At 43.2% G+C, this 25572-nt stretch overlaps 1 protein-coding gene across 5 annotated transcripts in view; it reads right to left on the reverse strand.

Moving 5' to 3' along the window:
• Positions 1-25572, reverse strand: part of ARHGEF3 (Rho guanine nucleotide exchange factor 3) — a 402985-nt gene that overhangs the window by 74513 nt on the left and 302900 nt on the right. The window contains exon 1 of one of the 5 annotated variants that reach the window (XM_066351723.1): positions 11905-12142. The exons of the other annotated variants lie outside the window; for them this stretch is intronic. Within the exon in view, the coding sequence (XP_066207820.1) occupies positions 11905-12000 (96 nt within the window). The 5' untranslated portion in view covers positions 12001-12142. Of the gene's footprint in view, positions 1-11904; positions 12143-25572 lie in introns of those variants that run through there. 5 annotated transcript variants of the gene reach the window in all.

Consider the following 25572-nt stretch of genomic DNA (forward strand, 5'->3'; position numbering starts at 1 on the left):
AGTGAAGCGATTGTGCCAAGTCATACCCAGTAATTAATTGACAGAGCTGAAATTCAAATTCAAAGCTACCTGAATTGAAAGCCCTCCCCACCACCCCCACACTGGCTTCCCAGGATATACAACTTCCTTTTATAACATAAATAACATAATAGCAATAATGCTGAGGATGACTTCATGCCAGGCTGTGCCAAAGTGCTTTCTGTGCCTGATTTCCCTGACTTCTCTTAAGTTAGTACTATTAATATACCCATTTCACAAAGCAGGTAACTGAGGCTCAGAGGGGTCAAGAACCTTGCCTAAGGTCATACAGCCAGTACAGTGAGTGGCAGAGCCAGGACTGAGTCCAAGGCTGCTACTCAGCAAGGCCTCCATTCTTAACCACACCACTGCTCATTTCCTAAGCCAGGTTGGAACCCCAAAGGAAACAGACTGTAGAGGCAAAGGACAATGGAGACTGAGACAGGGTGTGGAAAAATAGACGCTGTTCTTTCAACATTCAAGCCCTGTCACTCTGGAATCCACAGCCCCTCTTGTCTGCTCCCCCAGCATCTTCAAGTAGCCAACCAAGTGCACAGGTGCCGCCAGCAGTCAAAGCTCTCTGTTACAGGCACAACTGGGGAATGGTGTGTTATCATGCAGCATCAGGGGCTCATTGGATGACCACCTCCCAGTACTAGCCTCCTCCCAGTCTGCCAAACTCCCCAATGAGATGGCCTGCTTCCCTGCGCCCCTTTCTTCTGATTGACAATCACTGCCTGTATGTTAGGATTGTAAATGACTTAGTTAAACTCAATTAGAAGTTTCTTACATGCCTTTCTCTTTTTTTTTTTTTTTTAAACCCAAGGGGGAAAAATGCTAACTGGAGTCTAGTCTCAATAAATACTTACTGACAATCAAAGAGCATTAGGGTCATCTTTAGGGTCTAACTTTACTTCACCAACTCATATCCATCACACTATGGAGTTTGCCCACATTTCTTTCTTTTTTTAAAAAAAAATGTTTATTTTATTGACTTTAGAGAGAGAAGAAGGGAGAGAAAGACAGGAACATCAGTCTCTCCTTGTATGTATCCTGACCAGGGATGGAACTGGTAACCTCTGCGCTACAGGATTATGCTCTAACCAACTGAGCTTTCCAGCCAGGGCTCCCCACATTTCTAACAAAGGATCTATTTATAATTAAAATGCCTTGCTAATCAACAAGGCAAGAAGAACTCCCAAAGCAACATAATCCTCCCCACCTTCCCTGGGTCTGTGTCCTAGGTAGGAACTTGGTTAAGATTCCCTGATGAAGCCTTTCAGGTGGGAGCTGGCCTTGAGGACAGATGGCCTGCTCCTTATCTCCTGTGACCAGGATGCCTTTCTACCCAGAGTCCAAGCCCCACCCCGTGTGAAAGTCATCATGAGAACAGTAGCATACCACACTAGATGTTTTTTGTCCTACCTGGCAGGAGTGAACGTGAAGTGTACCAGTGTGCTTGGAACATCTTTTGTTCTTTTAAAAACATGCCCAGTGCCAATTCAAATCCCTGGGAAACAGGGTGAGTGTTTCCTAAAAGGAAAGAGGGACCTCCCAGCAGCCCTCCACTCAACTGGTATACATGCAAAATAGATGCTGCTGCTGCTCATGAGCTTGGAGCACTTGCTCTGTGGGAGCCCTCTGCATGCCCATTTTGTCCCCAGGATTCCCTCAGAAGGTAGAGGCTTAGAGGATGAGTCACTGGCCCAAGGTCTCCTGGCTCACAAGTGACCAAACTGGGATTCAAAGACAGCCAGCCTGACCCTCAAATCTAAGTTCCTAACCATTACACTCAATGATGCCCCCAAATTAGTGCAATATTGCTCAATCCTTTCTTCAGGGTAAAGGGCAAAAGAAAGAAGATGAGTTAAATCAGGGGTTGGGAACCTATGGCTCGTGAGCCAGATGTGGCTCTTTTGATAGCTGCATCTGGCTCGCAGACAAATCTTTAACAAAAAAAAAATAATGTTAAAAATATTAAAACATTCTCATGTATTACAATCCATTCATTTTCTACTACTCATGTTCATGGTTGCGGGTGGCTGGAGCCAATCACAGCTGTCCTCCGGTACAACACCAAATTTTTATTGGATAATGCATAACATACACGGGTCATTGTATGGCTCTCACAGAATTACATTTTAAAATATGTGTTCATGGCTCTCTCAGCCAAAAACGTTCCCAATCCCTGGGTTAAATGATTTTAGCTGGAACTTTGGAACTAAGAAGCATTGAAAAAAAAAGAAATTTTTGTTTTTAGAACAGAAATCTAGTTTTACTTATTTTTAATTGGCCAACATTTAGTCCTGAATAATTTTCTACAATATTAAGCCCATTTAAAAATATTTATTATTTGGCCTGACCAGTGGAGGTGCAGTGGATAGAGCGTTGACCTGGGATGCTGAAGTCCTAGGTTCAAAACCCTGAGGTCACTGGCCTGACTTGAGGGTGGGCTAATCAGGCTTGAGTGTAGGATCATCGACATGATCCTATGGTTGCTGGGAGTTCAAGGTTGCTGGCTTGAGCAAGGGATCAGTGGCTTGGCTGGAGCTACCTGGTCAAGGCACATTTGAGAAAGAAGCAATGAATAACTCAAGTGTCATAACTACGAATTGATGCTTCTCATCTCTCTCCCTTCCTATCTGCCGCCTGTCTGTCTCTCTTGCTAAAATAAAAAAATAAAAATAAAATCTTTATTTTATTTGAATCTGGGTCCTATGCTCAAAGTCCAAATTTCAAGTTTAGTCTGTAAGTGGCTATTCCCAAACCTGGGAACTTATTGTTGCAGAGGCTTTTTTAAAAATTGATTTTAGAGAGCAAGAGTAGGGGAGAAAGAGAAGCATCAATTTGTTATTCCACTTATTTAAGCATTCATTGGTTGAGTCTTGCATGTGTCTTGACCAGGGATTGAACCCACAATCCTGATGTACCAGGACAATACTCTAACCAACTGAGCTAACCGGCCAGGGATTGTTGCAGAGTTCTAATCCTAGAATGGCCTCAAAACACTCTTAAGACACTGTTTTTAAACTCTTGGTATCATCATGTCAATTTTTTGCAAAATGTATATATCACCTGAACTATTATGTGCTTACTGTTTTCTTAAATTACTCATACTTAAGTAAACTTATTGTAAAGATAAACAATATCACTATCATAAAAGGAAAATTATTATACTTGTTATAAATAGAAACTAACATTTATTTATTTGTTTGTTTGTTTTTATTAAGTGAGAGGTGGGGAGGCTGAGAGATAGACTCCTGCATGCGCCCTGGCTGGGATCCATCTGGCAAGCCCCCTACAGGGCAATGCTCAGTCCATCTGGGGCCAGTGATCCATTGCTAGCAACCGAGTATTTTAAGTGCCTGAGGCGAGGCCATGGAGCTATCCTCAGCACCCAGGGCCAATTTGCTCTAACCATTTGAGCCATGACAACAGGAGGGGAAGAGAGAGAGAAAGAAGAGAAAAAGGGGAGAAGTGGAGAAGCAGATGGTCACTGTGTGCCCTGACTGGGAATCGAACCCAGGACTTCCACACACCGGGCTGATGCTCTACCACTGAGCCAACCGGCCAGAGCCAAAACCAACTTTTAAAAATGAACCCTATTATTAAAATTGTTTTTAATTGTTAAATTCTTGTTAGGTACTGTAATGCTGGTGGCTGAGGCCAGGCAGGTTCACATTGGATTTGGGCATATGGCAGAGAAACTGAGAAGCCAGAAAGCACTGGGTCATTCCCATGTAATATAGTTGTGCAATGGCGGATGAGCAAACAAGCAGGGCAAAACGTCTTCTCATGGCAGCAGGTGAATAAACAAAAAAACAGCCTCTCACAGTGGCGGGCAGGCAATTCACAATCTGCCCTGAGGGCAAGCACCCGTAGTCTCTCACAGACTACACAAATGAGGTGCTGCCTCATGCTCACGCATTGATCAGGCAAAGTATAAGCAAGCAAGCCTAATACAGCTGTTTTCCTAGCAAGTACTTCTATCTTCCTGAAGCTTTGGAGCCTGAAGCCTATGCTTTAAAAGGAAATAAGCAAGTGATGGAGAGGTGTTAAAGATACGGTAGCCACAAACTGAAGACTGTCTCTTTGACAAAATCAGAAGGACCGGTATAGAATTGGAAAGAACAAGTGATTCAAAATCATTTTGTTTCTTGTCTCTGCATCACCTTGTCCTGTATCATTTGAACTATATTACAAGTGGTATGAAGTCCACTTTCAGGGTGTTGGGAAACAGCTGTTAGGCTTGCTTGCTTGTACTTTGCTTGTTTAGCGTGTGAGCACATGGCAGAGGCACACGTACATAGCCTATGTAAGGCTACAGGTGCTTGCCTGAAGGGTGGCAGATTGCGGGCTGCCTGCCCGCCACTGTGAGGGGTCGTTTTTCCTGTTTATTTGCCTGAGAAGAGGTTTCCCCCTGCCTGTTTGCTCATCTGCCATCGCTAGACTTTATTCAACAGTAATGGCCCAACGCTTTCCAGCTCTGCAATTTTTCTACCGTCTGCCGGAATCCAGTGTGGACCTGCCTGGCCTTGGCCACCGGCATTACACTAGGAAACAATGATATAACCTAGTCACTCATTTCAGAAACAAAGACTCTGAGGTTCCAAGAAGCTGAGCCTATTTGCTCTGTAGGGAAACTCTTATATCATACAAACCAGCTTAGAAATAAATGCAGCTAAAGAAACTTAGATGAGCATTTAAGAATCCTCCAAGTGAGCTCTCATCATTCGATGTTGAGCCAGAACAAAGCTCACTCTCCTAGACTCTAAAGCCTGGACTCATAAAGCATTCAGAGACTAGCAAGAAAAAACCGGGTGTCCTTAATGATGCTCTCTACTTCAGAACTCTCTAACAAGGCACCATGAAATAGCTGAGGTAGGAGGTGGCTCTTCACCACTTGTCTGTGGTTGACAGTTAAGCTATCATCAATTTTTTCCTCTTCAGTCTATTTCCTTCTTCACAGCAGTTTCAGGCCCCTCCTGCAAGAAGCACCCAAGGCAATTACCAATCAGCAAGGAGGACAGCTGAAGAGGTGTGTGAAAATGAACCATGACTGCCAACACCTAACAGGATATTGATGAGCCACCCACACCCTTCCCCCATCAGTGTGAAGTAAAAAATAAGAATAGTATTCACCAGTGACCTTTAATTACCCTCTCTGTATGTGCTTGGGGTTGTTCTTGACATGCCTACATCAGGTGGGGATTATGAAATTTTAGCATTTCAATATGAAATAACATACTTGAGTAGGGAGCTTGCCCTGGCCTTGTGAAGGGGCCAAAAAGCACACAAAGGGATGGAAGTTTTCAAATATTTAAGGGGATAACTCCTGAGAAAGTGGAACTATAATATTCAGCTCCAGAAAGCAACATTAAAACTTATAACTAAAAGAATTTTCTCATGATCCACACTGAACAAACACAGAATGAATAGCCTTAGGAGGTAATGAGCTCTCTGTCCCTGCAGGTGTTTAAGCAGAGATTGAGTGGATCCAGTAGCGGTTAAGAAGTGGGCTCATATTCTCAATAGGACTTACCACTCTGAGGTTCTCTAATGCAATGACCCTGGGTCATTTCCTGGAGTCTAGTTTTGTTTGCTTGTTTCATAAATCCCCGGAAAAAAAGGCCAGTTTTGTTACTCCTTTCCTCCTCATCTTAAGGGCCAGAAAGAAAAGAATCCAGTAAGTTTACCGTAAAGTTTCTGGTTTGGCTTCAATGTATGGATCTTTACTAATAATTGAGCTGCCTTCTTGCAAAAGGACTAAACACAGAAAGTCCAGTCACAAGTGTTTCTAGACTTAAAAAGACCCACTCCTATTCCAGCAAAAGGTTCAGAAGCCTTTCTTAATTTATGACATAGCCTCTTCTAAGCTAATAACTGATGTCGATTCATAAAAAATGGAAGGCATTAGAAATCACTGACCTTCACTCCTCATGGTCCATCAGCAAACATGACAAGAATAAGCAGCAGTGCAATTGCAGCAATTTCCTCATTTTGTGTGTGACCTGCACCTCTTACCAGCACTGACAAATTATGGAAGGCAACTGCATGCATACATCACAAGTGAAATCGCCCTTTCAGATACACACATGCCATTAGTAACTATTATATGTGCACCGGGTTTTGTGAAATTAGGATATGATCAGTAATTTATTTTCATTCAGTTGTTATGAAAACAGTGGCACTGGTCCAGGATTTTACAGGCACTCTTGGAGTGTCTTGAGAAAATGACACAATTTGCAAATATCCAGATGGCAGTCAGGGCCTTCCAGTTATTGGTTTACTTGGAAGGCTAGTGGTTAATGTAGATAAGCAAAATGAGTAATTGCAGAACTAACTGCGTCACTTTCACAGAGCTGAGCATGCGGAATTTTGCCAAAGACCAGCTCCCTGCTCTTGAGAAATATGAAACGGAAATTACCAAAACCCTCCCCAACAGAGGCTTGCAAACCCCACTCCTGTGGGTTCCAGCCAGAAGCACTGACTAATATGGTGAGGTCTCCCATGCAGACACCCAGGAAAAAATGGGCCTCTGACTGTGAGGCAATTTGGTCCAGCAGGAGGGTTCATCCTTCATGTGTTATGCAGTGAGGAGACCAGTGATTTAGTCATTTAGAAGTCACGTGCTATGGTTGGGAAAGTACAGACTTCAGTGTCAGACTAGGGTGTGAGTATTGGTTTCCCCACCTACTAGCTCAGCCACCCTAGAAAGGCCACTTATACAGCTCTGAACCTAAGATTCTTCTACAAAAAGGGGTAATTATACTAACCTCAGAGAATTGTGAGGACAATTTAGAAGACCTACAATAGGGCCCCTAATGCACTGCTGTGCTTGAAACAGCATCAGGAAACTGAGATGGTGATCATGTGTCTTAAAATTGTTTTAGGAATCTTTTTGAGGAGCAGAAATCTTGATGATCATATTTATTGAGCACCTACTATGTGTCGAGCACTGTGCTAAGCCCTGTACATGAATCACTAAACCTCGCTCTAGTCCTAGTAAGAAAAACTATTTTATCCAATTTTCACTGAGGAAACAGGAGCTTAGAGAGGCACAGTAACCTGGCAAGGCACACCACTAGCAAGAGGCAGAGATGGCTTTGGGACCCAGGTAGTCTTATTCCAGAGTAGATGCCCTGAACAACCTCAAATTTACATGTGTAAAGTCAACATATTTTCCTCTAATAAACCTATTTCTAGTTCATGTGCATCCTAAAGGTCCAAGATATTTTTCCACCTGAACAAGACTTAGAATCATAGCTGGATGACCAGAACCAGATCCTATCAGCAAGGGATGGCCTCTACCTGGGTAACTCCATGTGACCCCTCACCCAGCAAGATCTGAGGTCATATGATCCATGGAATCTATTTATGTAGTCATTTGAAGAAATCTTAGGATTCTAAGTGCAATAACTGCTTGGAACTATTTCCATGCAAATGGCTATACATACCATAAGTTCAACACTACACGATACAGATTCCAAGAAATGTATAAATTCCTAGAAACCAGTTGACCCTTTCAGCTCACCAGCTGGCATGCACAGAATACAGCCCCAGGTGCATATAATGTTCAAATACACGTGCGGACTGACTGAGGCATAAATCATGGAACAGGCATAGGGTTCATTTTGCTCTTTAAAGGTAAAGCTTAAGGGTAACTTCTCAGTTACATATTTAAAAGAAAATATTTGAAAGCATTTTACGTCTGTCCAGTTTTATATCCCTTCCCTATTTATTTATTTATTTATTTATTTATTTATATTTTTTAGTGAGAAGAGGGGAGGCAGAGACAGACTCCCACATGCTCCCCGACTGGGATCTACCAGGCAGGCCCCTAGGGGGCGATGCTCTGCCTATCTGGGGCTGTTGCTCTGTTGCAACCAGAGTCTTTTTTAGCACCTGAGGTGGAAGCCATGGAGCCATCCTCAGCACCTATTGCCATCTCGCTCTAATTGAGCCATGGCTGCAGGAGGGGAGGAAGAGAAAGAGATAGAAAGAGGGAGGGAGAGAGAGAGAAGCGAGGGTGAAGGTGGAGAAGCAGATGGGTGCTTCTCCTGTGTGCCCTGACTGGGAATCAAACTCAGGACTTCCACATGCTGGGTGGACACTCTACCACTGAGTCAACAGGCTAGGACCCACTTTTTTTTCTTCACTAAGATAAACACCCTTAGATGCCACTAAGTACATGGGTGTTAAATACTGGGCTCAATCCATCAGGAAACCAGGTGTTGGATTGATTCAGCTGCTGATTTTCTTTGTGATTCTCTGCAAGTCATGTCCCCTCAGCATCTTTATTCACAGAGAGAATAACATGTGATTTATATGAACCTTACAACATGGTTAGGTACTTAGTAAAGGACTAGGCCCTGGCTGGTTTGCACAGTGGATAGAGTGTCCGTCCAGTGTGTGGATGTCTTGGATCTCATCCCCAGTCATGGCACAAATGAGAAGCGACCATCTATTTCTCTTCCCTTCCCTGTTCCCCTTTTCTCTCTCTTTCCCTCTCACAGCCAGTGGCTCAATTGTTTCGAGCATAGACCCCAGGTGCTGAGGATAGCTTGGGTGATTCAAGCATCAGCCCTAGTCAGGGGTTGCTGGGTAGGTCCCTGTCTGGGTGCATGCGGAGTCAAAATCAGAACATATAAGAGATAAAGGCAATGGCTACAAACATTACTAACTAAATGTGGCTTAATCCTGACCAACATATGAGATAGTGAATGTTAAAACCAAAAGTAAGCTGTCCATGAAATTGTCAGATATAGTCTTAGAAAGAAAAAAACAGAAATACCTCTCTGTAATTTCATTAAAAATGAAATGAACCCCCAAACACTTAGACCTTACACAAGGCTCCAGCATCCTTAGCCAACACATCCACTCATTTAAAACTTCTTTCTTTAAGAGCAAATAAACAGTGACTTTTAACTCACAATTAGTACAGTTCATGAACGCTAACAGGTTTCCTTTTAGTGACTTGATCAGGTGTTCAGAGCATCTAACATGCTAGAAGAATCAGTCCCTCCTGGCATGAGGAGCACCCAATAAATATAAAAACAGAGATCAATTGAGCAAAGCTTCATCAATGATCAGAAGAAATAAGCTTAGCGATGCTCACGTGATGACGACGTTTCTCTGTGAAAGTTTACAGCCACGAACTAAGCTCCTTAAATTTGACGGTTAATGATTAGAGCCAGAAGGATCTAGCTGGTGGTTATGGGTATTAAAATTGAACATTTGCAACCCAACTCATAAACCCATGTCATAAGAAATACTAGGTTAAAAAGCAGTATTATAATAATATAATAATTCATGTAAAATATTTGTTTAAAATAGATATTTTAAAGGAAATAAAATTTTTAAATATATTATTTTTTCTTTCACTAGAAACCATAATTGAAATAAAAAAAGTTACAAAGCACCTAAATCTTGAGTAGAAATTTGTTAATGATTTGCTTTTAAAAGAACGCTTATTGTTGGATGTTTTTATTCAGAAGTATGGTATCAAATACACATCAATGAAACCTGCCCCTTCCCCACAAGCCTTTCCCTTGCACACTGGCTGCAACGACAAAAACAAACACTAGAAGGCACTTGCCCATACAGCCTTGTGCCCACTGTCTTCCCAATAACAAAGGCTGAGGGAACAACCATTATACGTCTAAAGGCCACAGGTGTTTTGCTGTTACTGCCTCTGAAGGTCCAAATCGATTTTGGATAGGCCAGTTTTAATTTTTTTAATAATCACATTCTGCAAAGAGAATAATCAATCTTAAAAAATTACGTTCATAGAACTAGCAGTCAATGCCCAGTTTATAAACAAGTGTATAATCATGTTTTCAAAAGGCCGACTAGTATATGCTGGTTTTTTATACACAAAGACTGATGACACCTGCTGGTAGAAAATATATTTTAGTTAACTGCTTATAGAGAAGTGAGCCCTAGAGGGGTTAGCTGTATTTTTCACTGATAATGAAACCAGAAAACTAGTCCCCCAAAGGTTTCTTTTTCCCACTTTGCTTATTGCTATTATCAGGAAGTGATATACCAGATCAATGAAGCTTAGAGATATACTGGACTGGACACCTGTCTCAAGGTGTACACAGCACAAGACACTTCCATTCGGATTTAAACACAAAAAATGTCCTCATTGGTGATACTTGAAAAATATTTGCCAGCTATTTTAGAAATAAAAGTTCCTCCCTCATTCTTACTCCCACACTAAGACATCATAAAATGAAAGTAAGTTACATTATATAATCTGGGTCTAGCTACCATGAAGAAATTAATATTTGACATTTGGTGATATACTTCTTTCATCACATTTGTGATACATAGTTATATTTATATTCTAAGTATGAGAATAAGAAAAGAATAAGCAGATAAGTTTTATCTAAGTCTTTCGACAAACCACTCAAAAACACAGGTCTAAGTGATAGCAAGAAAGGACTAGTGAGAGCCCAGAGCTATTTTCACTATTATATATTTTTTTATCCAGTTCAATTTATTACTTAAACTTAGTTGTACTTTGTTTACTTCCAAAAGGAGTTTGAGGGGCACTAGCTTCATTGCTCCTACATTCATTAAATTATGATGTTCTCATTGAAAAACCATTATATACATTCCAAACCTGGGCAACCTGAATCCTATGCAGGTGCTATCCTGTCAAAACTTAAGAGTCCAAACACCACCAGGGCCATAACACTTCCATAGCTGCTGGGAACAAAAAACTCTTTGTTAAGATATAGAACTGAGGTGGGGTGTGGGGTGGGGGTGAGAAGTTAGTTTGCACTCAGCTTACAGAAAGAACCCTGATTACAACTGGAGACTGGAATCCTGTCAGCTTGGGGAAATTCTTGTTAGAGGTAATGAATCTCTGATGCTGTCCTCCTGAATATACATAATTCAGTGAGCTAAGTGCAGACTCAAGGGTGCCGGGTGGGCGGAACCCCCAAGTATGCTGCCACAAGGCTGGTGCACACCATACTTTCCCCAGTCTGAGGCTGGGGAGACTGGCGATCTTGCGGACACACGAGTAACAATGATGAGCTGGGTTCCGTGTGTTCCACTATAGCTTGGCCACAGCAAAGCTGCAGTCTAATGAAAGCAACCGTATTCCTTACAACCCTCAAAAAAAGAGAGGGGCACTTTCTCCTCCAGCTGAACCCAACCCTGTGAGCTCTTTGCCAGAGCTATTGTGTAACACAAGTGGAAAGGCTGACTGAACACAAGCCAGGAGGACTCCCTCAAAGCACCCTCAAGACGGAAAGTTCCCAGAAAGAGATGTATTTCCAATGTTCCCAGACAGCTTTCCACTGCTCCGGGAGTTTAATTCATTTTCAGAATTCATGCGGGAGGCACTCAAATTATCATTTAGCCCCCAGACCACTAGCTGAATAACCCCACCAGCCACAGGTGACAAGCAGAAGTGCCGTGGCCTTTGTCACCAAACAGCTGCAAGGCCAAGTCTGACAGATGAGATACCCCGAAGGATCCCCCAAAGCCCCTTCTGCTCCCTCAACCCAGGCAAAAGGAAAGGGACATTAAAGGGCAGTTCTTTCCTGATGACTGAGCCTGCTGATACAGTAGAAAGTCCCTCTGCCGGGTCTAGACAGAAGATTGACAGTCTGAGTGAGAGCCTTGCAGGATGCAAGGTGGGCGGGGGTGGGGGGTGGGGCAGGGCAAGAGGCTGTCGCTCCCTGGCCAGGAGAAAGAGATAGGGACAGAGAGAAGGTGACTCATTCTTGATCTCCAGAGACAGAGTGAGAGATGGAGACAGACACGGGGAGTATGTGTGAGACGGAGAGAAGGCGAGAACATACAGGGTGAGAGGTGGAAACAGGGGCAGTGACACAGATCCGAAGAAGTCCCAGCAGAGGTCCCTACCTCAGCGTCCTTGGCCAGACTGCTGGCCGGGGGTACCTCCAGGCTGCAGTTCGCCCTCTTGACTGTGAGGTAGAAGGGATAATCCTTGGCCACCATGGCAGCTGCCGGGCCTGCCCTTTGGGATGTCACTGCTGACCCGATGCGACCACAAAACGCCCAAGCGAAAGGGGGCCCCAGCTCCACGGTGCCTGGCGGCAGCGGCAACACGAAGACTGACAGCCGGCTTCTAGCCTGAAGGCACCCAACTTCGGCGCAAAGGCTGAGAGGGGCGGGGCCACAGATGGGCCCGCCCACCTGGGCGGGGCGGGAAGCGTGTCTCCAAAGCGCCCAGGTGCTGCCGAGTGGAAACCCCTTAGGGCGGTGAAGCGCTAGGGGCCCTTCTGCTGGCCGCTGGGTGGAAGAGGCAGCGGGTAGGCAGGAGGCCCGGGAAAAAGCCGGGCGGAGGAAAAGGCCTGGGGGAAAGCAAGCGTTTTAAAAGCCTATACCTTTCTTATTCCCAGCTAGTCTCCCCCACCATACACGCATTTTTTTTTTCATGAACGCCATTTAGAACAAAATTTACAAACCGTAAAATGCACCCATTTTAAGTGTACAATTAAGTTGTGTGTTGACAAATGTTAACACTTGTAATCACCCCGACGATCAGGACGCAAAACATTTGCACCACTTTCAGAGTTCCCCAAGCCCTTTCCTCTGCAGCCATTTTAAAATAACAGCCCGGGAGGAGGCTGCCTGCTACTCAGGGCAGTCAATGACCCGGCTCTACCTCACCTTACTGGAAAAAACACATTGCAAATGCCCATTAGGCAATTACATCATTTGCTGCAGCCCCCTCTGGGCACTAAAAACCAAACAGCAACTGGACACAGGTAGTATCTATCAACAGGGAACAACACAAATAAATTCTGTTCATTATGGAACACTGCTCAGCAGCAGTAAAAAAGAAGACGGGTCTATGGGTCTGGAATGGAAAGATCTCCAATGTATGAGGCTCAGTTAAAAATTAATTACAGAGTAAGCACCATATAATACCATATGTATTAAAAACACATCTACAAAAGAATACCATATATTTTCTATAGAGACATGTAGGTAAATATCATTGAAAACCATCCAGAAGGATCCATAACAAACTTATGAGTTCCGGGGGGTTAAGGGGGAGGCAATCAGTATTAGAGGGGACCTGGCATTACAAGATTAAAGGTAACAGACAAAGAAGAGTTTACATTTACAGTTCATGCTCTTAAATTTTTTTTACAAGAACATTTTACTTGGGAAATTAGAAATTAGTTTTTAAAATAGTAAAATGAGCATTCCTTCAAAAGTTATTTTGTAGACTACACTGTTGAACTTTTCACCCTCCTTATCAAAATCATGGCCACAGCAGGTGGTGGTTTGGGGAGACGGTGTCTGTTGTATTGGCCGCTTCGGTGTGCAGGAGGTAGTGGGGATGGCAATATCCAGTCTCTTCTCAGTGTTCCTGGCTTCTAGCTGAGGCCAGAGTGCAGCCATTCCCACCTTCCAGACAGGAAACCTCATGATGCACAACTCTTTCATCTCAAGTACCAAATCCACGCCCTAGCACTAAATTCACCCACTTCCCTTCCCGACTAATGTAGACAAACTACCTTCAGAAGCAGGGAGAATCTGTCCCCGTTTTGCCAGCCTCACTATTGCCACAGATGTGAAGAAGGCTCCTAAGTGAGTGGGTTCCAACTGAGATTGAAGAGAGCACCTGAATTTTTTCTCTCAAACATGGACCATAAAGTATTGATAAGGAAGTGGTCAAAGAAGAGGTTTGGGTGGGAAAGAGTGCCTCAGGATCACTGATTTTTTCCTACTTGTATTGTCGAACACAACTTTATCCTTTTACCCTGAGCTGTGCTGATGCGTGCTTACACAGGTGCTCCCCACAAGCTTGGTGGGAGAGTGAGGGGAACCCTATCTCCAAGGACATCCAATCAAAGCAGCCCCTGGTTAATTCTGCAGCCAAAGCAGGGCCAGAAGAGAGAAGATGCCTTACTTAATGCTGCTCTAGCTGCCAAGGATAAGACCTGCAGCACCTGCAACTGCTCCTCATTCCCTCCCTGCTCTCTGGCTTTCACAGACCCAGTATCCCAACTACAGGACTCTGCTGGCCACAACCTCTCAGAGTTGGGCTTTGATCCCTGGTGCAGCTTGCTGGGCCTTGTCCTCCAGTTGGGAGGTGTGTTTCCAGAACATGGTGAAGAAGAGTGACCTAGCAAACTATGACAGCCCTGGGGCTGGACTACTCACTGCAGGATCCTCAGGGCCAAACAGGAAGTTTGGCACACTGTAAGGCCAGTGTAGTAATAAATTAATCCTAAGGAAGGAGGGCACTTTAACCTCAAGTTTAAGTACAATTACAGTGTGTCCATAAAGTCATGGTGCACTTTTGACCGGTCACAGGAAAGCAACAAAAGACAATAGAAATGTGAAATTTGCACCAAATAAAAGGAAAACTCTCCCAGTTTCATACCTATTCAGTGCAGTTTGATGTGGGCTCCATTTGTTGCCCTACACACATCCAAATGATAGTGAAGTTCTTGCCACACACAGGTAAGGACGTCTGGTATAACAGAGTGAATAACGTCTGTGATTCTCTGTTTTAAGTGATTAATGTCGTTGATACGTTCAATGTACACATGTTGCTTAACATAACCCCAAAAGTAAAAGTTTAAGGGCGTCAGATCTGGGGATCATGGTGGCCATGGTTTGACAGAACCCCTGCCTATCCACCACCGAAGGAATGTTCTATCCAGAAATCACGAACAATGGTGGCGTAGTGTGGAGGAGTGTTGTCCTGTTGAAAGATGACACCTCTGGAAATTGTGGCACTGCATACAATTCCAACATGTCAAGATAGGACTTTGCCATCACAGACTGCTCCGCGAAAAAAAAACGAGCCTATCACCTTATCATGCATTAGGCCACACCACAGGTTCACTTTAGGGGTGTTATGTTCGTACTCAACGTAGGCATGAGGATGTTCAGCAGCCCATATTCGGACGTTATGCCGATGAATATGTCCACAGATATGGAAGGTCACCTCATTGCTAAACACAATCTTCTGCAAAAATCTTGCATCACTGTTGATCTCATGAAGCATATCTGTAGCAAACGTGCATTGTGTGAGTCTATCCACCAGTTTGATAGCGTGTAACAGCTGCAATTTGTACCCCGTAAAACAGAGACGTTTCTCTAATACCTTATGAACTGTGTAGTCTTGCTTAGGTGTAATTGTCGAGCACACACACGCATAGATTTTTTTAGGGCTTCTTAGGTAGCTATCCCGAATAGCCTCTACAGACTCATCACTGACTGATAGCTTATCAGTTTCTCCACCAAACTGCCAGTTTCCTTCAACTGCTTAGCCCACCAAGTAATGTTATTCCTATATGGTGGCGCTTCGTTATAAACGCGCCGATATTCATGTTGCACTTTGGTCATGGATTCGAATTTAGCAAGCCACAGAACACACTGAACTTTCCTCTGTACCATCCACATCTCGACTGGCATGGCCGTGGGCTGCTCCGCTGTATATACGGTGCTACATCATCATCTGTGCATGTGCACATGCTGCCACATCATCCTACAGAAACTGGGAAGGTTTTCCTTTTATTTGGTGCAGATTTCACATTTCTATCGTCTTTTGTTGCTTTCCTGTGACTGGTCAAAAGTGCACCATGACTTTACGGACACACTGTATTATAGAGCAAAGAATAGTCATATTGTTTGATGAAAATGCTTCCAAATACACTTTCTCTTATACATTTTCCATTTGCCACTCCTTAAAAGATTTGAACCCATAAAAATCAATCAATATGCATGACCACACAACATATGTGCAAAATTACATCTTTTCCACTATACGTGCTAGGGAGGAAGGTGGGAAGAGAAGGGGAGAAGGAAAAGGGGGAGAGGGAGAACAACAAGAGAGAGAGAGGGAGGGAGGGAGAGAGATTGATCTATAGCTAATGGCCAGTAAAAATTTAAATAGTGCTGCAAAAAAACCCAAAAAACAAAAACAAAACAAACATAAGCCCCAAAACGAGTGTGAAAGGAAAGATGGGAATCTGGAGTCTCCTTGGAAGATCTGAGGCTTCCAAGCTTCTCAGAGCACATGGACAGAATGCTGGCATTTAAAGACATGTACTCATATATTTTTTGTACAATAAGGCCTATAAACCAAAGCTGGCAGTTTTAGGTACACACAAACCATGAATGTGGTCCTTGAGACAGTTAAAGAATTTTCTAGGCTATTTTTAACCTTATGCAACTTCCACCTTTTGCTCTGCCTTCAGAATCTTCCTAATGTGTGATATGCTGCTCTCAAATTAGCAGATTTGGAGTTTGGGCAATCTGCCAAAGATTCCAACCTGGGGTATCTGTGACCAAAGACTGTCAGGCTGCTCTATAGAAGGGTTTCCAAGAACACTCCTGAGGCTGGTGTCACAGTTGAGGGAAGTTGGCCCAGCTCTGCAATGCTGCCCAGCTGAGTGGGTCCCAGGAGCCCAGCATTCCCCATCCTGACTGTGTGTGTGCGTGTTTATGGGTTTAGGAATAGCGCTGCTCTAACAGCTTCACTCAACGCAACAGCACAAAGTGCCTTTCAGAACTTGCCTTTGGCACAACCCATTATAATCCTATAAACCGCTTCATAGCTGGGCAGTGTTCCTCGCTAGCCAGAAGCCTGGAGACGGGAATAAAGAAGCCTGTTCTGCGTCTCCAGGACCAGTGCCAAGAACAGGGCCTGCGTTCTTGCCTGGGCTGAGCGGGGCTCATTTGTGCTTCTGGTGGAGTAGTGGGCCTCCACACATAAGTCCACCACTGATTATTAGCTACTTTTAGAGAAGCAGACAGCCAAGCATGGCTGAAAGACCATCAATCAACTCCTCAAACCCACTGCATGACTGTAAGTGGCCCAGCATGAGGCTAAAACTTCACAAGTTAGGGCAGTTATGACAATCTTCTCAGCTAAAGTGACAGTGCTTTGTCCTGTCAGCATTATACTTAGCATCAGAGTTAATGTTGTTCTTCTTTTTCCTAAAGCCTCATTCATTCATCTGTTCCTTCATTCGTTCTTTCATCAAATAGGTAATTGATTTATTACAGATCAGTGCTCAATTAGTTATATTTCTTCCCTCCTTTTCTCCACCCATTCCTGAACCTCTATGCCAGGAAGGTGTGGGATACATACCTGCTCAAGGAATATGGTTGACTTTAAAACATGGCAATTCAACTGTAACCTCTGCAGGGAGGTATGCATTTGCAGGAGCTCAAGTAACAGTAGCCAATCCTTTAAAGCCTGGCCTTCTGACGCAAGACTGCTTCCTTGGCATCTGGAGCCATCTCTTCTGTCCCTGCTAGTCTGACATGGTCATGTAGATACATGTCAGACACACATGTGTACCAGTGCCTCTCCCCTCCCCTTCCACTTGGGCGACATTCCCAGTTAATGAGCCAGCTCCCACTCTTCTTTGCAGCTTCAGTTTTGATGGGAAAGAGGAGTTAAAAGCCTGGAGAAGTTCTGGCAGTGAATTCTGAGAGATAAGGACTATAGTTTACTGCCAGACAGGTAAAAATGGCACAAATGAAGCACTGATAATATCTAAAATCATAAGCATATTATTACTTTCCCTCTGCCTGGGGTATGTCTACTGGCTAGATTTATGAAAATATAATACATCCCTACATATAATAAAGCAGGAAGGCTTCATTTTTGCATTCTCTTAAAGATCTCATTTTCTGAAACAAGTCTGAAAAGCTTAAGTGATAGAATTTTTCTCTTTTTCCCAGGATTGAGCTAGTCTGTGTGTTATTAACTATAATGCAAAAATAATGAAGACTGGTTAAAAGAAAAAAGAATGACTATCTGTCTTGCCCTGATATGCCACATGCAGGTGTGTTCCCTAGGCTCTGGTTCATTATAGCAGTGATTCTCAAGTAGGGACAATTTCAACTCCTGTGGTGACGATTAGCAATGTCTGGATAGACTTTTCCCATCCAAGTATTAACCAGGTTCAACCCTGCTAAGCTTCTGAGATTACACAAGATTGGACATGTTTAGGGTGGTATGGCCATAAACGGAATAGACCTTTCATTGTCACTGGAACAGGGTGCTAGTAGCATTTAATGTGTTGAGGCCCAGGACGCTGGTAAACATCCTCTAATGCACAGGACAGCCCTCCACAACAAAGAATTAACAGGTCCAAAATGGCACTGTTGAGAAACCATGCATTAGAGAGAGTAGAGCTAAAATATGGCATCAGAGCCAGAAGAACCTGTTAGTTTTGACTTCAAGGATATTTTCATTTTAGAACTTGGTCATTGATTGATGTCAAATGTTAGCTGAAGCATGGCAGAGCAAAGAAAAAAATAGTTGAGTGACAAGCAGCCTCAAAATATTGATATGCCTAGAGTCCTTCTCTGATGCTTCAATTCGACCCTTAACTGAATAACAGGTGTTATAGAATATGAAAAGGACAAGAGAATAAAAGAAGAATATGGGAGTAAAGTGGGTGGTATGGGGTGGGGGACAGAAAACTGTCTTAAACTGTTTCAAATATAAAAATGCACTTCAAAAAACCAGTGAAAATGAAAGTTTCAATGAGAGACAACACTTAAAGAAGAAATTGTGGAGGGGGGGATGAAGTATTTCAAAGCTTGGTCCTTCACAAGATGAACTTTACCACCATATTTAATTGTTTTGGGGGCAGAAATGCAATCTCAAGGATGAAATGAAAACCCCAAAGAGGTGTGTGATCAGAAACCTGTTTTCACTCCATATTTTTCAAAAATAATCTGCACCTTCTCCAATTTTAGCTGATTACTACAAAGAGGCTTGTTTTGCTTAGCAAATCTAAGCCAGCCCTGAGAATCAGAGAACATGTGCTGTCTACCACTAGGGGGTCTTTGAACTTTATGGATAGTCTGCATTTGTCTAAGAGTATTTCATATTTTTAACCAAGAATTCAATAAATTTGTTATACTCCAAAATGATTTATTCCCCTTAGACTACAACTAATGTATGACTTATGTCTTACACACACACACACACACACACACACATACACACACACACTTACACACACTCAAACACTCACACACCATTGCATGGAGAATCTAAAATGTATAAATTCTAGCTTTGGGTAGTGGAAGTGTTTTCTATCAACTACAAACTCAGCAATAAGAGTACCATATTTCATCAACCCTAAGATACCAAAGACTGGAATATATGCTATTATTTTATGTACTACCAGGAAAGAAAAAAGTGCTACCAATTAAATTATAACATGTGATCAATTGTAAGCTACATCCCAATTCCAGAGAAGTTAAAATGTGGGGCAAATGTGCATAACAATGAAATGTAGCAGTATTCATTCATCTGGCTGGGATTTGAAAACATACATTTATAGAAACATGACTTTTGGGAATTCAGGGACAATAATTCCAGAGACTACTTGCAATGAAATAAACTGAGAAACTTATCAAATCCATATCCCTGGGCCCCACTTTGGGTCCACGGAATTGCAATCTCATCAGTGGACTCCAGAAATTTGGGTTAGAACTATCAGCAAGCCCAGTAATGAACCTAGGTCCTCTCCTCCAGAAACACTTTGGTCAGGGATCCTCAAGTCAGAGGCACCCAGGGATAATGAGCCCAATTGTTGTAGCATTAAAATTCACAAGGAGCCTGGGAGCTGCTTATTTGCACATCCTGCACTGAGAAACTATTATGTGCTAGACAACCCGTTAGATACAAACGGGTGTATCTGGAATACAATGAAAAATACACAAGTTCACACTTCAAACAAACCACCAACTGAACCACCCACCAGGAGATGTGTTCTGGCTCTTAGGACTTGATTTACAATCTGGTATACAAAGTTCCAATTAAAAACATGCTTATCTTCATAGCCAGGGGACACAACTGCATTTAAGGGTTTTTTTTTGTTTTTTGTTGTTTTTTTTTAAATTAGCTGTAGCGGTAGAGAATGGGAGGCGGGTAGTTGGTTTGAGATGTTTACTTGAAAAAGACCTGGGGCTGTGGGGAGGTAGGGAGGGGAATGGCCTGTATAGAGGACCTTAATTACAGAACCAGTTCAACCAGCAGAAACAGACGCCCAGCAAGCATACGCCTCACTCATCTGGTGCGAGAGGAAGTTGGCTGGTGTGTGCTAGAGAGAGTAGGCATCTGACAACACTACAGAGGGGTTAGGGATACAGGTTCACTGAGCACTTTAGTTAAGTGGATGCTAAGTTACTGGAGCTTCTGCTGTCTTTGATTTTTTTTCATCTCACATCCAAAACCAAGCTCAGCAAACACAGGTCTGACATGTCCTCAGTTCTGACTGAACCAAGAGCCTTGGCAACAGAAGGCTGAACAAAAGCAGGAGCCTCTGGTTCACCAACTTTTACCATTGCCTGACATTTAGTTCTTTGGCATGACAAGTTCAATCACCAAATAGCTTCCTTGCTAATTCCTCTCATCCACAGCTGTCCTGGGTCCCCAGGCTAGGAGAAACGCTTGCTTTGTGCCCCCACAGTGCTGAGTACCTCTCTTTCCCCAATACTCATCCCATTCATAGTGACTAATTTGATGTGTTCTACATTGCCCAACAAGCTATGAGGGCACAGGGGCCATATCTATCTTGCTCACCACAGAGGCTCCAGCTCCTTCTATCATGCTGGCACATGGTAGAAGAATCCATATTTGTTGCAATAAAAATCAAAGAACATGCTATGAAGGAGGTAAATCCAGAGAAAAGTTTTTGGAATGAGGAACAAAAGTTTCTGAGATGGGACCAAGAGATCACATGCATAATACTACAGTTAAAAGTAATTCCACAAAGTACACCTGGGTGGCTGTTTATCTTCTTGTAGAGTCCAAAACTCACTGAAACCACTTTGAGAGCCAGCTCTTACAGAGTCACTATGGGGTCCCTCAGATATTGCTGAGAGCTTTCGGTTCCCTCCAGCTTTTTACACATACCGGCAAGTTCCACTAATTCCTGATGCAGGTGGCCTTGTCAGGGAGACTGATGCTCTGGTGGCAGAGGTATGGCAAATAGTTTGCTTTCAGAGACACCTTGTAACATGCTCACTTGCCCTCTTCTTCCCCTCCATAGTTGTGTCACTTTAGCAGTTCACTGATTGCTTATATGTGTCTTGATGGAGGGGGGGTTGCTCAAGCCAACCCAGTGAGCCCTTGCTCAAGCCAGCAACCTTTGGGCCCAAGCCAGTGACTGTGGAATCATGTAAATGATCCTGCACTCAAGCTAGCCACCCTGTGCTCAAGCTGGTGAGCCTGTGCTCAAGCTGGATGAGTCTGCACTCAAGCCGGCGAGCTCAGGGCTTCGAACCTGGGACCTCAGTGTCCCAGGTCAGCACTCTATCCACTGAATTATCACAAGTCAGGCGAAACTTTCTTCTCTTGAGTTGGGCCCAGAGGGACTGACTTTTAATGGGTAGGGGAGATTTTTATCTATTTCTGTGCTCATTAAATATGGTGCTCATCTAATGGGCCCAGGCTGATGTGAAATTATGGATTCACAGACTATTTTTTTCTTTTACAGAGACAGAGAGGGATGGATAGGGACAGACAGGAACAAAGAGAGATGAGAAGCATCAATCATCAGTTTTTTGTTGCGACACCTTCGTTGTTCATTGATTGCTTTCTCATATCTGCCTTGACTGCAGGCCTTCAGCAGACCGAGTGACCCCTTGCTTGAGCCAGTGACCTTGGGTCCAAGCCGGTGAGCCTTGCTCAAACCAGATGAGCCCACGCTCAAGCTGGTGACCTTGGAGTCCCGAACCTGGGTCCTCCGCATCCCAGTCCGACGCTCTATCCACTGCGCCACCACTTGGTCAGGGTTGTGGGCTCAAGTGTGGGATTATAGACATGACCCCATGTTGGCTTGAGCCCAAAGGTTGCTGTCTTGAAGCCCAAGGTCACTGGTTTGAGTCCAAGGTCGCTGGCTTGTGCAAGGGATCACTGGCTCAACTGCAGCTCCCCCCTCCCCCCCCATCACAGACTTTTTATTCAAGGAAATTTCTTTGCTGGCTACTCTGCCAAGGGAAGACCCTAGTCTCCCCCTCTGGGCATTCTCATCTGGATTATTACATGTTTTAAGAGCTCATTTTGGGCTAATCACAGTACACGGTGAACAAAACTCATCTATCAGTGAGTGGGAGGAAGGCAGGGAAGAAGGTAAGAGAGAATTAAAATTGTAAAGTCAACATCACATGGCTTCCTCCTTGAACTTTAATAACCTGGTGCTGCCTGCAGGCTCAGAAAAACCAAATGCAGTGGGTAGGTACAAGGATTGCTCTAGTGCCAGGAAAATGCAGTAAGACATAACTTTTACAAGGTAAGCAATGAATAAAATGCCCTGCAGAAACAAAAAACCTTTAACATCTCTGAAGTTGGCAGCCAGATGCCTGAAACGCTGGTTCATTACATCCAAAATGCACTACAGATAGGACCACCTTTTTAAAGATGAAGTCATCTTCTTGGAAAAACAATAGCTGGTGAGGCAGGGTTTTTATTGATTCAAGGAAAAAGAAAAATTAGATTAGTATTTTCTTTGCCATAGCAAGACCCATTTTAATGTATGTTAGAGGTTTTCCACATGTTGGGCAAATATTCTAGAATATTTTAAAGGGAAACATTCTGCAGACTACCTTATTTCTGAAAGAGCCATCTTTCTCCATGGGCCACGGAGGATCAGATTCTGTCCCATTATGTTCTCCAGAAGATCTGAAACTACAGCTCTTCATATGGATTCTGCTGCTGTTCTGAAATGCAGCTTGGGGCATCTTGTTATACTTTACCCCCAGAGTGTTAAAGGAAGTGCCTGTCACCATAACTCAAAAATAAAGATGAAATGATGTTGGCAGAACTCAAAACCAAAGGGATCAGCATTTTGCTTCAGTTTCCTGTTCATAAAACTTTATAAAAACAACCCACCCATTAAAGAAAAAAGCCTACAACAATAGCTCATTATTCTCTTCCTAAACGTTTGCCTCATACTACTCTAAAATTAGGTGCCATCACATTTCCTGAGTTATGGGCTCTAAACACCACCACATCCATTTCCTCCCTTCCTTGCCCTTTCCACACCTGGCATTATGCCTGAATTTAGACACTTGTTCAGTTTATGGGCTCAGCAGACAGAGGCCAGCATCCCCCTTCCTACCTGTCCAGAGGAGGCCAAGCACCTATACCAGCTGGAAGCAGAAATAATGGAGGCTGCCTTCCTCCAAATCCATTTTCATTTCCTAGAGAAACTTTTAATATGAAAGGTGCAAAGTTACAAAGTGGAAAAAAAACCCTACAGACTGCTCCAGTAAACAGAAAAAATATTACAAACACGCTGCCTTGTGACATTAATTTGTGAAGGATAAGATATTTTCTTTCTACCCTGACTCTAAAGAAAAAATTTATGGAATATTCAACACCTCATCCTTCACTCCCTGGTAGAACACAGGAGAATATAAGCTCTAGAGTAAGAAACTTGAATGCAAATAGCAAGCTTTCCATTTGCTATCGATAGGACTTTGGACAATTTATTTAACCATGCCAAACCTCAGTTTAATCATCTATAAAATAGGGATATGAGAGTTTCAAGACTTCAATGAGATAAAGCATGATAATAGTTTCATGAGATAATACATATGTCAGCATTTTATGTACAAGGTAAGCACATGATCTATACTGTTATTACCTTTCTGGAATTATAAAGCACCCTACTCCCTTTTGTCTCAATGAATTAGAGAGGAAAAGATAGGCTTTGAGTATTCTTTGCCACCCTTCTTTTTTTTTTTAAGTGAGCATGCACAAGAGGGACAGACAGGAAGGGAGGGAGGACAAACATCAACTCATGGTTGCAGCACTTTAGTTGTTCATTGATTGCTTCTCATATATGCCTCAATGGGGGGGGGGGGGGAGCTGCAGCTGAACCAGTGATCCCTTGCACAAGCCAGCGACCTTGGACTCAAACCAGTGACCTTGGGCTTCAAGACAGCAACCTTTGGACTCAAGCCAACAACCATGGGGTCATGTCTATAATCCCACACTCGAGCCCACAACCCTGTGCTCAAGCTGGTGAGCCCACACTCAAGCCAGGTGAGCCCACACCCAAGCTGGTGATTTCAAGGTTTCCAACATGGTTCCCCAGCGTCCCAGACTGATGTTCTATCCACCACACCACCACCAGGTCAGGCTCTTTTCCACCTTTCTTGCTTCCAAAGGGGTTAATTCTTTAATTTAAACCCATGATTTCAAATGTTGATTTAACTATTGGATACATAATAGATCAGCACAGTGAAGAGATGAACTGACCTAAATTTGAAGACATGACGTCTAACCCAGGTTCAATAACTAAATTTGTTGTGTGACCTTTGGCAAGTCAATTAAACACTCTGAACTGCAGTTTCTTGAACTATAAAATAAAGAGAGTTAAGCAAAAATACTTATCTTTTCTATTTCTATAAACAGCAATGACTGAAGTGTGTATGAAGTATTGTTTCAATTTTATGCTGTTTTATTTCAGAAAGGAAAATAAAATTGATAATATCACTGACTAAAGCATCCTTGTTTAAAATCAGCATGTTTGGTATAGTTAGCCCACATTCTGGGTTGGTTCAGTGTGGTCATATTTTATAGGGGTTCATCAGAAAATTCAACTCAATGTCCTAATTTGTCAGGAAATGCTTACGTATTAGATTTCTTTAACATCAAATAGCCAAGAAAACAATGTTGAAACAGAGGTAAAACCAACTATGAGCAAAGAAACACTGAAGAGAAAATGCAGCTAGGTTACAAATGGAACTGGCCTAAAATATACTGTCACTTAAAAATAGGTACTTGGCTGCATGCTGCTGTGTTATCTGTAGGACAACTTTTGGTTCCTACTGTGTCCTCTTTCTACAGGCCTGTTATGACTCTGAGAGCTCTCTGCTCCTTCAGTGACAAAGTCTTGCTGCCTTGTGAATTTTTCCCCAGTCATAGCTTCCTTTCTGCCCTTTGGGTAGGATGCTTATGTCCAAGTAGCAGGACTGTGGCCAGTTCTGTTCTGAATGCAACACACAGATGGCTGCTAGCATGAGCTGAGCACCAGGGGCTTCTCAAGGCTGAGGGCTCTGTGCATCCAGGCCAAACTGCCAATACAAAATATTTACAATAACATTACACATTTTAAAAATCAAAACTAAAGACAGAGATCCAGGGAAAAGCAACCTGGTCTCATCTCTCCAGGCAGAGGAGAACAGAAGCTCCATCTGCACACATGCTGCAGATGGCTTTTCCAGTCTACCTGAATCATTACCAGCTAGAAGCAGCAGTCACTGGGACTTGGACATGAGCAGCAAAGTATAGAATTGTGACAACAATTCCAGTGCCATGTGGACTTTTCCTGGACTCCTGCTCCTTGTGATAGCTCCTAACGGACTGAACTGGGGTTGGGTTGCATTTGCAGGGATTTGGAATGGTGTTGGTGCCAATCTAGACTTGGTGAACAGATTAAGGACACTAATCTTTTATGGATTCTTGCTGTATTGGCCAAGAGTTTGCTTAAAGGCCTTAATCACTGTAAAAAAAAAATAGAAGACTGGATAAAGAAGATGTGGCACATATACACTATG

This window comes from Saccopteryx leptura, chromosome 10, assembly GCF_036850995.1.
Source record: "Saccopteryx leptura isolate mSacLep1 chromosome 10, mSacLep1_pri_phased_curated, whole genome shotgun sequence".
Taxonomy (NCBI): Eukaryota; Metazoa; Chordata; class Mammalia; order Chiroptera; family Emballonuridae; genus Saccopteryx; species Saccopteryx leptura.